The 13,131-nt window shown below is 44.6% G+C and overlaps 1 protein-coding gene across 4 annotated transcripts in view; it reads left to right on the top strand.

Annotated features, from left to right (window-relative positions):
* The window catches only part of CSTPP1 (centriolar satellite-associated tubulin polyglutamylase complex regulator 1), a 197,639-nt gene that overhangs the window by 161,794 nt on the left and 22,714 nt on the right, over window positions 1–13,131 (top strand). For all 4 annotated transcript variants that reach the window (XM_040495278.1, XM_040495277.1, XM_040495280.1 and 1 more), the window contains exon 4: window positions 10,349–10,433. In XM_040495278.1, the coding sequence (XP_040351212.1) occupies window positions 10,349–10,433 (85 nt within the window). The remainder of the gene's footprint in view (window positions 1–10,348; window positions 10,434–13,131) is intronic.

Raw genomic sequence — 13,131 nt, 5'->3', positions numbered from 1 at the left:
AGCTTGAACTTGGATGAATTGTGCCTTTTGTTATGCAGGTGCCATCCCACCTGTGTGCCTCAAAAGCCGTGGTAACAAGAGCAGGTACTGTTTATTGAATACTTACCCTGGGCCGTATACTAGCACTTTAAATTTACCATCTCTTTTATTTTTTTAACTTTTGTTTATTTATTTGCATACGGTTGACACACAATGTGACCTTAGTTTCAGAGTTTCAGGAGTACGGCGTAGTGACTCAACGTCTGTATACGTTATGTTCTGTTCAGTAGCTACCAATCGCTCTCTTTTTTAAGTCATCTATTCCAGGGGTGCCTGGGTGGTGCCGCCGGTTACGCGTCCGACTTCAGCTCAGGTCATGATCTTGCCGTCTGTGGGTTTGAGCCCCACGTCGGGCTCTGTGCTGACAACTCAGAGCCTGGAGCCTGCTTCAGATTCTGTGTCTCCCTCTCTCTGCTCCTCCCCTGCTCGCACTCTGTCTCTCTCTTTCTCAAAAACAAACATTAAAAAAAATTGTTTTAATCATCTGTTTTTTAATCCTCTCAAAGACTCTCCTGATTAGGAATAGTATTGTTCATACTGTTAGTATCAATATTAGTATTAATATTCACTCTCATTTCTAAGTGGCTTTCTCAGTGTCAACACGGCTAGTTAGCCAAAGAACCAGGACTTGGACCCTGGTTGGCCGATCCAGGAGGCTGCCCTAGGTAAGCAGGCATAAGACCCACTTAGGGGTTAGAGCCAGGGCTTTTCAAGCCATCCTCAGTAGAGCCCTAGAATTTTAAAGCAATGCCTCGAGACTTCTCTCCCAGCCACTTCATTCCTCACACCTCTAGACTAGGTGAGGGCTACTGAGGAGAAAGTCGAGTAAGAAAGGCTTTTACATATAAGAAAGGTTATACATCGAGGTTCCTTATAAGATTTCCATTGAAAAAAAAGTATATCTGTTTAAAAATTTTTTTCAACCTTCACGTACCACATCTTTCTCATTTAGAGGTGACAAAATGGAGGCCCAGAAGAGTTGTGCCCAGAATAATGTGGTTAGTTCTTTGCAGAACTCAGGCTGACTTCTCTTGTCTATATTATAACCTGCCTCTGGGAGAACAGACCTTTCCTTCCTCCAGAACAACATGAAAACCCTCATTCTGGTTATAAAAACCCACGTGAGGAAGTGTAAAATATGCCTCTTTTTCAAAGATTGAGTGACGTTTTCCAGATAGACCACCACTGAGAGGGCAGGATGTTTCCTCTCACCTCCAGTTACCATGTGGGGGGCCTGAAGTTCTGTCTCTACCTTAGCTCTTATGCCTGTTTAACCATTTCTGCCCAGTTAAGAGCAGGTTTGGGTCGCAGGAGTTTGAGACAGCACTTGCTTCTTCCTGGATAAGTATTACACCTTGGCTCTAAAGTCTCTGCATCAAAGAGCACTTTATCACCCAATTTCCAAACAAAAGCATGAACTACCAATACCTGAGGGTGCCCGGGTGGCTCAGTCAGTTAAGTAGCCGACTTCAGCTCAGGTCATGATCTCATGGTCTGTGAGTTGGAGCTCCACATCAGAATCTGTTCTGACAGCTCAGAGCCTGGAGCCCGCTTCAGAGTCTGTGTCTCCCTCTCTCTCTGCCCCTCCCCCACTTGCTCTCTCTCTCTCTCTCTCTCTCTCTCTCTCTCTCTCTCTCTTTCAAAAATAAATAAACATTTAAAAAAAGTAGCAACACCTGGTAGAGCTGGACATTGGTCTCTGAATTAAAATGTGAATGGGTGGGGGCGTGTGGATGGCTCAGTCAGGTCAGTTAAGCGTCCGACTCTTGAAAAGCATCTGACTCTTGATTTCGCTCAGGTCATGATCTCAGGGTTCAAGAGATCTAGCCGCTTGTCAGGCTCTACACTGGCAGCATGGAGCCTGCTTGGGATTCTCTCCCTCCTCTCTTTCTGTCCCTTCCCCCACTCACTCTCTCTCTCCCTCAAAATAAATAAATACACATTGTTTTTTATTTTTATTTTTTTTCAACGTTTATTTATTTTTGGGACAGAGAGAGACAGAGCATGAACAGGGGAGGGGCAGAGAGAGAGGGAGACACAGAATCGGAAACAGGCTCCAGGCTCTGAGCCGTCAGCCCAGAGCCCGACGCGGGGCTCGAACTCACGGAGCGCGAGATCGTGACCTGGCTGAAGTCGGACGCTTAACCGACTGCGCCACCCAGGCGCCCCTACACACTGTTTTTTAAATGTGAATGGGTGCAGATGCTAAGCTTGAAATAACTTGATATGCTGCTGGGCCCTCTAAGAACTTATGGTGCCAAGATCCTTCTCCACATTCTGGTGTCCAAAGCTGCCTCCCAAAGCTCAATTTATTGAGCTTCCTCAATAAATTGTCAGGAGACTGTGCTCGTGCCAGAATAGCTGGCCCTGTTGCTACTGGACAGAGGCTTTCTTGTCTTCTGGCGCTGGTGCCTCCTTCCACAACGCCATAGGGTTGCCCGTCCTGGGCATTGCAACCTGCTGTGTTTCGTGTCATCAAAGCTGTCTAAGACAGTGTCCTCCCCCAGAACCAAGCTTTGCCTTGGTCCTTGAACTCCCAACAGCCCCATCATGACGGACAGAAAAGATGCTCTAACATGGTATGTGGGATTCTTGTCATGTCAGACCGGGCCTCTGGTTCAGTGCCACTGTGGGAGCTAGGGATGGCCGTGGGTAGCCTAAATACCGGGCCAGATTGCCATGATGTGCCATACACGATCCCTGCAGATTTTCAGACGCTGATTAGAAATGCTCATATTTCTTTAAATCTTTGGTTAATATAAACAGTTCCTGGGGGGTTTCTTTTGTTCATTCTAAAAATTGCCATGCAATTGTTACCGTGTCTGATTTAATACTTTGCCTAGATTGCATATACTGGTCAAACAGAAATAATCATTTGTTGTTGGGCTCAGTCATAATGAAGGAAAGAAAGAGAGGGAGTCTGGCTTTCAGCCCTGGTTTAAATACACTGAACATGCCCTGGGGAATAATGAGCTCGCAAAGGATGGTGTTAATAATGGCCCAACTACTTTACCCCACAGGTGTCAGTGGAAGCCAGTGCTTCTCATTCCTTTTGTGAAATCATTTCCTTTTCAGTGAACTAACTAATTATGATTTCCCTCCATTTATAGTATAAAACAACACTGCTCTCAAAAGGGATAAAATTTAGGAACACAGCCTGCTCTCCTTCTGGGGTTTGCTTGACAGGAACATAGCTCTAGGATGTCAGCAATCTTCCTGTGACTTGTGGGACTACATGCTACGTGGGGAGTGAAGCTGTCAGATGTCTTGCCTCCTTCCTCTTCTCTCCTCCCTGCTCTCCTTCCCTCCCATCCCCCTCCTTGCAGAGTAGTATTTACTCAGCTGCAAACTGGTACCAAAGCCTCAGTGCGCTGGGGGTTAGGAAGGGGCGGTGTGGTCATGCCCCAAACTATCCATGTCCTTCCGAGCATCTCTTGGCAGAGCAGGCTGGCTGAGGGTGAGTGTCATTTAGAATGAACATCCACAAGCCCTGCAGAACAGAACATAAAAACAATTGCAACTGAAAATTGGAGAGTCCACTCATGGGCTGTGGTGTTCTCTGGCCTCTGTGGCCTCCTATGGAGATTATGCAGCCAACCAACTAGAGGTTGTCCAGTCCACTGGGATTCCCCAATGCTTGGTAACATTTCATTATCTCTAGCTCTGGTCCTAGCACTAGCTCACCCAGCCATCAACATTTGTAGGCAGTCACAGAAACAAATCCAGACTAAAGCCCATTTCATCCCCCATCCTTTTGGTGCTAAAAATGCTTGATTTGGGCTTTCTCCGAGTGAGGGACAAAGATATGGCGCTAGTTGCTTCTGTCTGGCACTCCTCCACTGGTCTCCTTTATTTTCTTTTTTAATGTTTATTTTTGAGAGAGAGAGAGAGAGAGCGCGCACAAGCAGGGGAGGGGCAGAGAGAGAGAGGGAGACACAGAATCCAAAGCACACTCCAAGCTCTGAGCTGTCAGCACAGAGCCCGACATGGGTCTGGAACCCACACACTGTGAGATCATGACCTGAGCCAAAGTCAGGACGCTTAACCGACTGAGTCACCCAGGCGCCCTCCACTGGTCTCCTTGAATGACACCACTCTGACCCTGGAAGAGGCACCATTTCCCAGGAAGAGCAAAGGCATCTGAGTCTACAACCACACCACCGCAGTTCTTCCTGAGCAAATGTGTGGGCACACAGGGTGGTCTTGGAGGAGGATGTAGAGATGACTAAGCTGCCCCCACAGAGCTTCCGAAACAGGAATTTCCACAGCAAGAAGGCAGACCAGATGTAGAAAAGACAAGAGGAGACCTTCATCCTTCTTTTCCAAGAAAGAAAGAGGTGAGAACAAGTTAGTCCTTGATTATTGGGCATCAGCAATTTCTGATTAGACTAATTTTCTTATTCAAAATAACCTCACCTGTCACCCTCTGGGATTAGAGTAGAGATAACCAACAAAAGACTATTCTAAACCAGGGGCTGGTTATCTTGAAAAATACAGTATTCCTGCTAGAGTTGTAACAGTGGTCAAGTGAATTATTATGAAGTAAACCTACTGGTTTTCATGGTAAAGTTGGTGATATAATCCTATGAAAGCAAATATCCAAGCTGACTGGATTTAACATTGATAAGAAGGTGCTAGGAGTCAACAAGCACGTGGAGTGTAGTCCCCCTGCCAGGACGTATTGTGTTCACTGAGAGTTGTGGTACCTACTGAACAGGACGTTTTCCATTTTCAGCACTTTACAGCTCCAACATCTCCTCGTGGCCCCTTAAATTTGTATATATGCCTCCTGTGCCTGGGGAGTCCCCATCTCGGTAGTTCACCCAGTGACCAGAAATCTGTCCGTCTGAATTTTCCTCTGGGTCTCTATGTAATGCACGTTTTTATTCATTCATTCCTTCAATAAATATTTACTGCTGTGTGCCAGGCATTGTGCTAAGGGCTTTAAGTCTAAAGATTCCTTAATTTCAGGACTTCAAGTTTTAATCAGTTAATAACTATAAAATAATCCTACCACTTATTGGGCACTTCGAAAATGTCTCAGAAAAGTGCCTTATATTTAAATTGCCTCATTTGGTCTTTACAACAATCGCACTAGGTAGGTACCGTGGTCATTCACGTTTCTAAGAAGAGGAAACCAAGGTTCAGAGAAGTTGTGCAACTTGTCCAGATCACACTAGAGGTTAAGTAGTGGAGCCAGGCTTTGAAGCAAAGTCGTCTGATTACTACGTCTGGGCTCTCCACTAATACAACTGCCCTGCCCAGTTTAATGTGGCCCACCTGCAGGGTATCTGTGTGTTTAACTTCAATAGAAAGCCTGTCAGTCACCTGGTGTGAACAGTCCTACCATCAGAAGTCAAGTCCTCCATAAACCAGCCGGGTCTCACCTGCTGGTGAGAACTAGAAGGACCTTTGGAGCTAGACGGGCTTACCTGCGAATCACCGTTCTCCCTCCTCTAAGTTGTTCTGTTTCCTTGAGAAGGTAATCAACCTTTAAAGAAACCCTAGTTTTTTTATTTCTAAAATAATAATAGCAAATAGTAACAGAGCACTTTTGGTGAGCCATTGTTCTAAGCCCTTTACATTAACTCACAACAACTGTATGATGGTGCTACTGTCATTATCCTCATGTTATAGAAGGGGAAACTGAGGCACAGAGAGCTTAATGGTCAAGTAATTTGAAATCAGTGGCAAAGCTGGGATTTTGACCCAGGCAGGATAACTCTGAAGCCTATGCTATGAGCCACGGTGCCACGCTGTGTTGCCTGTGGAGAGAAGAGAACCAAGGATGTAAAAGCCTCTGGTCCAGAGCCGGGCACACGGTCAATGGGACTATTACAATGCTGAGAATAAGAACGTTTAACAGCTCTGACCACCCACAAAAAGAGAAGCACCAATTTGTGGAGAATGTTTTAATGTTGATCTTATACCAAACCCTTCTTGTGCCTTCGCCTTTAATCTTTCAGGACCTGCTGGCTGATGCTTTCCTAGTTGGGGGTGTGGGGTTCCTTTAGAGAAGGCGTCTGTCTGTCCGTACACACCACTTACCTTCCCTGCACCTGCCAGGGCAAAGAGCGGCTGGCAGGTGGGCGGGGATGAGAAATGGCGGCGAGGCCAGGAGCACAGGTGCACCCATCCCCCGCCCTCCCGTGGCCTGTGGCCCAGCACAGGCTGTGCTGCTGGAGCTGCAAGTCTTTCCTGTTGACAGTAATTAGACCTTTCAGACTAAATTTCTTACATGAAAAAAATCCCAAATCACTTGAATTGTCTCCTTGATCCAGTTCACCTGGAGCTATTTAGTTCCCGCAGTTTGTTTGGAGGGAAAAACAAGCTCTTAAGCCTTCACACATTACGGTTGATAAGATCAAGGTGCTGAAAGTGTTAGTTGGGTAAACGCTAGAGCCAGACTGCCTGTGTCTGAATTCCAGGTCTACCTCTTACGCGTGCGTGATCTGAGTTTTTGTGTCTGTGAAATGGGGGTAACCATAGTGAAGATTAAATGAGACGACATAGGACAAGCCCTTGCAAGAACAGTGCCTGGCCCATAGTAAGTGCTCAATAAATGTTGGCTGTTAATATTATCATTAAGCCCACCCAGCCTTCAGACCCCCATCTTTCCCTCCCAGCCTTATTCTGGGAAGCCATGTTCCCTTCCTGTCCCCCCAGGCTCTGGACCCTTCTTTTATCACTTACCAAATGACAGTCAACCCTTAAACAACATGGGTTTGAACTGCACAGATCCCTTTGTACATGTTTTGTTTTTTCCAGTAAAATACTATACATGCATTTTCTCTTCTTTATGTTTTTCTTAATATCATTTTCTTTTCTCTAGCTTACTTTATTATAAGAATATAACATATAATACATATAACACACAAAATATAAGTTAATTGACTGTTATCAGTACAGCTTCTAGTCAACAGTGGGCTATTAGAAGTTAAGTTGTTGAGGAGTCAAAAGTTATACATGGATTTTTGACTGTGCAGGGGGTTGGTGCCCCTAACCCCACATTGTTCAAGGGTCAACTATACTTCACCTCTCTAAGCCTCCTTGTCCTTGGCTGTGAAGTGGGACTGGGAATAATGGAGTCTACTTCATAAGGTTGTTGCGAAGGTGAAGTGAGCTAATTCAAGGCTCAGTGACTATTTAGTCTCGTTACTGTTGTTCCTGAGGCACAAAGCGTTGCCTGAAAAGGCCTTTGAGATCTTGGAGAGCTCTTAGAGGGCCCGAAGCAGGCATTTAGGGTTAGCTAGTGCCTGAGTGTAAGTCTCGGGAGCTAAGAAGACTGCTGGCTTCTTCATCGCTGTAACACTGTGCCTGGAACTGAGGAGGCCCATGGTAATACGAAATGAAGGAATACTGCAAAGAGTATTTAAAAACATGTTTGGCTCAGGCAACCTGACAGAATTTCAAGGCAGACCACCCCTAGGTGTTTAAGCACTTAAACTCAGCAGGAAACACCTTCCTCTTCTCACCTGTCTTTGCCCCCAGCATTTAAAAACAAAACTAAAATATCCCCCACTGTTTGGTGTTACTATGTTGTAGACATTCTGCTAAGTACTTTATAGACATCCTCTCTTTTAATCTTGACTTCAACCCTGAAAGGTAAGTGTCATCATTCCCATTTTATAGATGAGAAACTGAGATTTAGAGAGATTGAGCAATTTGCCCGCGGTTGCGTAACTGGTAAATTGCAGAGCTAAGGGTTGAACCCTAGCCTGAGAGACAGGAAGCGGCCAGCTCCTGTTTGCTCATCGGTGTTCTGATTTTGGAACAAGCGTGACCACTTGCCATTCTCCCAAATACCCACTACTCAACTGAGGAGTATCTCCGAGCAGCAAATGCCTCTCTCTCAAAATATCCAGCCACTACATTAGTAGAAGTAGAACTGCTGTCTTCCACAATGAAGGTGGCAAAAGTTCTCTATTTGCCTAGATTTTCATTCATCTCTTTATCTTCCTCATTTTCCATTTGGGAAAGTCAAGTTCCAGAAGTGGTGAACAAGCTGTATTCTGTTATTCTGATATATTTAGTATTTCCAAGAGCTGTTGTTGCATTAGAGAAATACAAAATGATTTTTGTAAATCATCCTTCTATCTTTGGAAGCAACTATTTGAAGTACATGAGTTAGAATGTCATCAAGAACCTAAAGAGAGCTGAGGGTCTGGAAACCAGGAGGCTGAGATTGATACCCAACCTTGTCTTTCTTGACTCAGTGTGGGAGTTACACAGTCCTCTAGGCTTCCCGTATTCCTTCACTGATTTATCTTCCCAAGGATATCTTGTGGGTAACTTTGGGGGACAAATGTGAATTTCTGTGAAACACTTTGACCCCCTAAGAATGATCAGATACATCCACCAATTAGCCGAGGAAAGCAATGATGATTCAAAGATAGCATTTTCTTTTATAGACCTGTTTGTGCTTCGCTGACATTGCATTTTTTTACAAATTGAAGGTTTGTGGCAATCCTGCATTGTGCAAGTCCATCGGCGCCATTTTTCCAATAGCATTTGCTCACTTTGTGTCTCTGTGTCATGTTTTGGTAATTCTCACAATATTTCAAACCTTTTCATTATTGTTGTGGTCATCTGTGATCAGTGATTACAACTTGCTGAAAGCTCAGATGATGGTTAGCATTTTTTAGCAATAAAGTATTTTTAAACTAAGGCATGTACTTTTTTTTAGATATAATGCTATTGCGCACTTAATAGATTGCAGCTTAGCATAACCATTACTTTTACATGCACTGGAAAACCAAAAAATTCATTTGATTCACTTTGTTGGGATGTTTGCTTTATTGCGGTGTTCTGAACCAAACCCACAGTATCTCCAAGGTATGCGTGTATTTACTTCCTTCCAGAAGTCACTCCTCTTTACACAGGGAGTTCTGGAGTGAGAATAATGTGGGAATCCGTTATATTCAATAGCTTTTCTCCCCTTTCTTCACCTTTCCTGCCCCTTACCTTAAAGCTGTAAGACCGTGAGTGGCTATTACACCATCCTTTGATGAGCAAAACCTCCTACCAGGCTGTGCCCGAGGTCAGGCGAGTGAGGAGAGGAAAGTGCACACCCCACTGTGGCCAAGACGAAGGCCACAAAAGCCATCTTGATCCTTTGACCTACATTGGCACTGAGCCTGTTGCTTTGGTGACCCTGACTTTGGCAGTGTGGTTAGTTTAACTCTCTGCCCCCACCTTGAATTGAGCTTTGATGAAAAAGTAGTAGGAACCCAGGCCTGTCCCTGGAGATTTGGGGTTTTTATCTTGGAAAAGCATCAACCAAACTAGCAGGGCAGGAGATCTGGATGCCTGTGGCTTGGGCTAACTTGGGTCCAAAGAAACCAAGTGCCTATGATCATCATCTTCATTCCCCAAATGTGGCCATGCCCTCTGGATTCCCTTGTCTCACTCATTCTCCCAGTTAGGATGGCTTCCAGGTTGCCTGCTGTTGCTTTACCATTAGCTTGTTCTTCCATATTTGAAATGCTTTGGTATACAGAATACTTGCGGATTGCCTGGCTGTTCTAAAATCTTTTAGCTTTGGTACATGTAATAACAAAACAACCTTTACACATCAGTGTATTTCCTCTCCCTTGGGAGCCGAGAGACCTCCCTGAGATTTGCATCTCTGGGTTTGCTGCTGGGCTGCAGAGCCTCATCCTGGCTCATCTCTCCCAGGGCACTGCTTCTGTATATCAGGAATCATCTGGTTGCCTTGATTGTATATCTTGAACCTTTGTCTTGGTTTCCCATAATAGAATGGCCAGATTTTTGTGCAGGCATCCAAAAGAAGCCAGGCTGTGCAATACTGGATGACAGAGTAATAAGGTCTGTGGGTTGCTGTGATGGATTCTTCTCCATATATTGAAAGACTGAGTTTGCCTTAGTAGTGCTTCCAGATATCCGTGGATGGTCTTTGGTCATGTTATGGTGAATGCTACCATGCCAGAGAATTTCAGCAGATTTAACCAGCTTTGAAATGACTCGTTCTTGTAGATTTTCATACACAAGGAAAACCAGACTAAGAATGTGGATCAAGGTATCCCTCTTGTTCCCTTCTCACCCGACCATTTTTCAAACCAGGGAAGCTCCGTTAGCCAAAATGTTGTAGCTGGGTACCTTCCACCCGGGAAAAACTTTGTAGAAACATTGATCTTAGAATCTCACTAAGAGGTTAGTAGCTAGCACTAACTCACCTTTACAAGAGCAGCTCTACCGAGGCTAGGTCTGAAACCCATGAAATGGCCAAACAAAGAGCAATGACTTCACACGCAAGGACCTAATGTGTTCCTCTCCATTTCAACTTCAGATTTGCTGACCATGAGAGAATATCACTGTTTGCTGCAACTGCTGTGCCCGGATTTCCCCCTGGAGCTCACTCAGAAAGCAGCCAGGTATGTGCCCTGGGCTCTAGAAGCTAACTCAGCCCTCTGCGGGCCAGGACTTCTTAGAGAAACCTGAAATGTATACACACAAACAAGCAAACCATTAGGAAAAATACAAAACCATTAGGGAGAAACTGGCATTTGGAGAGGGGTCTGTTTGAGATTTGCCCCAAAACATAATGCTCACTTTCTGCCTTTCCCAAGGGAAGCCAAATGATCCTTTGTGGTTTCTGTGGGGGGCCTTAGGGTCTGCAGACAGAGCTGGGGGGTGGTGAGATGAAGACACACACACACACACACACACACACACACACACACACACACACACACAAAGTCTCTAGAGGATATTCTGAGAAACGAAGGGGCAAGAGTTGGCAGTGACCAGTGAATGAAGGCATAGATTGAGGTTGGAGACTGGAAAGGTATGGAGGTGATGAAGCCCAATTAAGAGAAGGATAAATGATATTATTTATGCTGAAAGAAGATTTTCAAGATTAGTCCAGAACCAGGAAGACTTGGCAGAAATAGTTTGAACCCCCTTATTTCTGCGTTTGATTTCATGGTCATTCCCATTTTAACCAAATGAGGTAGTTGGACTGTGCCTCAATTACCTTTTACTTGACACGAAATTTGACCTAAGGTGGCAAATGGAAGAATTTCAAAATTGTGTTGTCTGAAATTGCCAGAAAAGAGGATTTTTAGGAAAATACTCTGCATTGTACTACACATGATAGATACATGTCATTGTACATCTGTCCCAAAAGTACACATGAAGGGTAATGTAAAGTATGAACTCTGGGTGATCATGTTGTGTCAGTGTAGCTTCATCAATTGTAACAAAGGTTCCACTCCAGTGCAGTGCAGGTGTTGATATGGAGGAAGCTATGCAAGAGTTGGGGGATGGGGGGTATGTGGTAAATCTCTGCACCTCCCCCTCCATTTTGCTGTGAACCTAAAACTGCTCTAAAAAGTAAAGTCTTGTTTTTCTTTTTTAACTTTTTAATGTTTATTTTTTAGAGAGACAGAGGGCGGGGCAGGGAGGGCAGAGAGAGAGGGAGACGCAGAACCCGAAGCAGGTTCCAGGCTCTGAGCTGTCAGCACAGAGCCTGACACGGGGCTCAAACTCATGAACCGTGAGATCATGACCTGAGCCAAAGTTGGACACCCAACTGACTGAGCCACCCAGGCACCCCAAAAGTCTTTTTTTTTGTTAATGTTTATTTATTTTTGAGACAGAGAGAGACAGAGCATGAACAAGGGAGGATCAGAGAGAGAGGGAGACACAGAATCTGAAGCAGGCTCCAGGCTCTGAGCTGTCAGCACAGAGCCCGACGCGGGGCTCGAACTCACGGACTGTGAGATCATGACCTGAGCCGAAGTCGGCTGCTTAACCGACTGAGCCACCCAGGTACCCCAAAAGTAAAGTCTTAATAATATTTTTTAATGTCCATCTTACCTCAAGCATAGTGTATGCATTTACCTTCATTATTTCATTTAAATTCATTTACCTTAATTACCTCACTTAATCCTTATAAAAACTGTTACCTTCCTATTTTACTCAAGAGGAAACTGATATACCTCAATTAAAAAAAAAAAAAAAAGAGGAAATTAAGGCTTAAAGAGGTCAAGTATGTGGCCTGAATTTACTGATAGCTTGTAAGTAGCAGAGGCATGACCTGAACCCAGGGCTGCCTGAATCCACAGACTTTGCCCTTAACCTCCTCACCCTCCTGCCTGCTCATCTTGTGAAATCATTTCTGCGTGGTGGTTTGACCCACTGACACCACAGCTGCACTGGCTACGCTGCACCAAGAACCATCTGAGTCCTTCTGAGGTGAGCCAACCATCCCCTCCGCTGCCAGCGACAGACTCCAGCCTCACACCGGGGCGGGCTGTTCTGCAGTTCACAGCTCACACGCTGATTTTGCTGGTCATGTGCAAAACTTGTTTAGTGGTCACGCAACCAAAATCTTCTTCCCTGCGTTGTCCAGTGGATACTTACCTTTTCCAGTGGCACTTGGCCCCTGGTAAAAGCAGCAATTCGGATTTTATCATTTTAACTGATCTGCTATCCAAAGGACATCTAGATTTTTTTTTTCCATAGTTGACAATAAAATGTGGGAGATTATCTCTTGTAATTTAAGAGCAGCCAGCTGGAGTTACCTTCAGATTTCCAATGATAGTGCTCCTTGAGGTCAGATTATTTTAAGGAAGATTGAGCCCCAAATTTGGGGGGAAAAAACTCTTTAAAGACTGTACTATGATTTCTACATAGCTGAATAATAAAAATCAGCTGTGATCTCTAACAAATCTTCCTAGAGAAAAGGAACCGTGAGTGTAAGTAAGCTCCCAGTAAGTGTAAGCTCCATGAGGGCAGGCAGAATCTATACCAGTCTTATTTGCTGCTGGATCCCTGTTGCCCAGACCAGTACCTAGATACGTGCTAGACACTCCATTAAGTGTCTCCCGATTAAATGAACATATGAATGACATCGCTTGTCAGGCATTTTACGTAGTTCAAATAGTCCATGATTCTCAGTAACTCGAAGAACAAACATCAGCCACTGTATCCTATATTCATTTGTTCATTCATTCATTTATATATTCATTAAAAATTTTTAACAGCTTGGGGTTTCTGGTCCAACTCTTGATCTCAGCTCAGGTCTTAATCTCAGGGTCATGAGTGCAAGCCCCACATTGGGCTCTG

This window comes from Herpailurus yagouaroundi, unplaced genomic scaffold (assembly GCF_014898765.1).
Source record: "Herpailurus yagouaroundi ecotype Mexico unplaced genomic scaffold, PumYag 187, whole genome shotgun sequence".
Classification (NCBI taxonomy): domain Eukaryota; kingdom Metazoa; phylum Chordata; class Mammalia; order Carnivora; family Felidae; genus Herpailurus; species Herpailurus yagouaroundi.
Note: the sequence above shows the minus strand (reverse complement) of the source record. Positions and strands in the feature narration are given on the sequence as shown.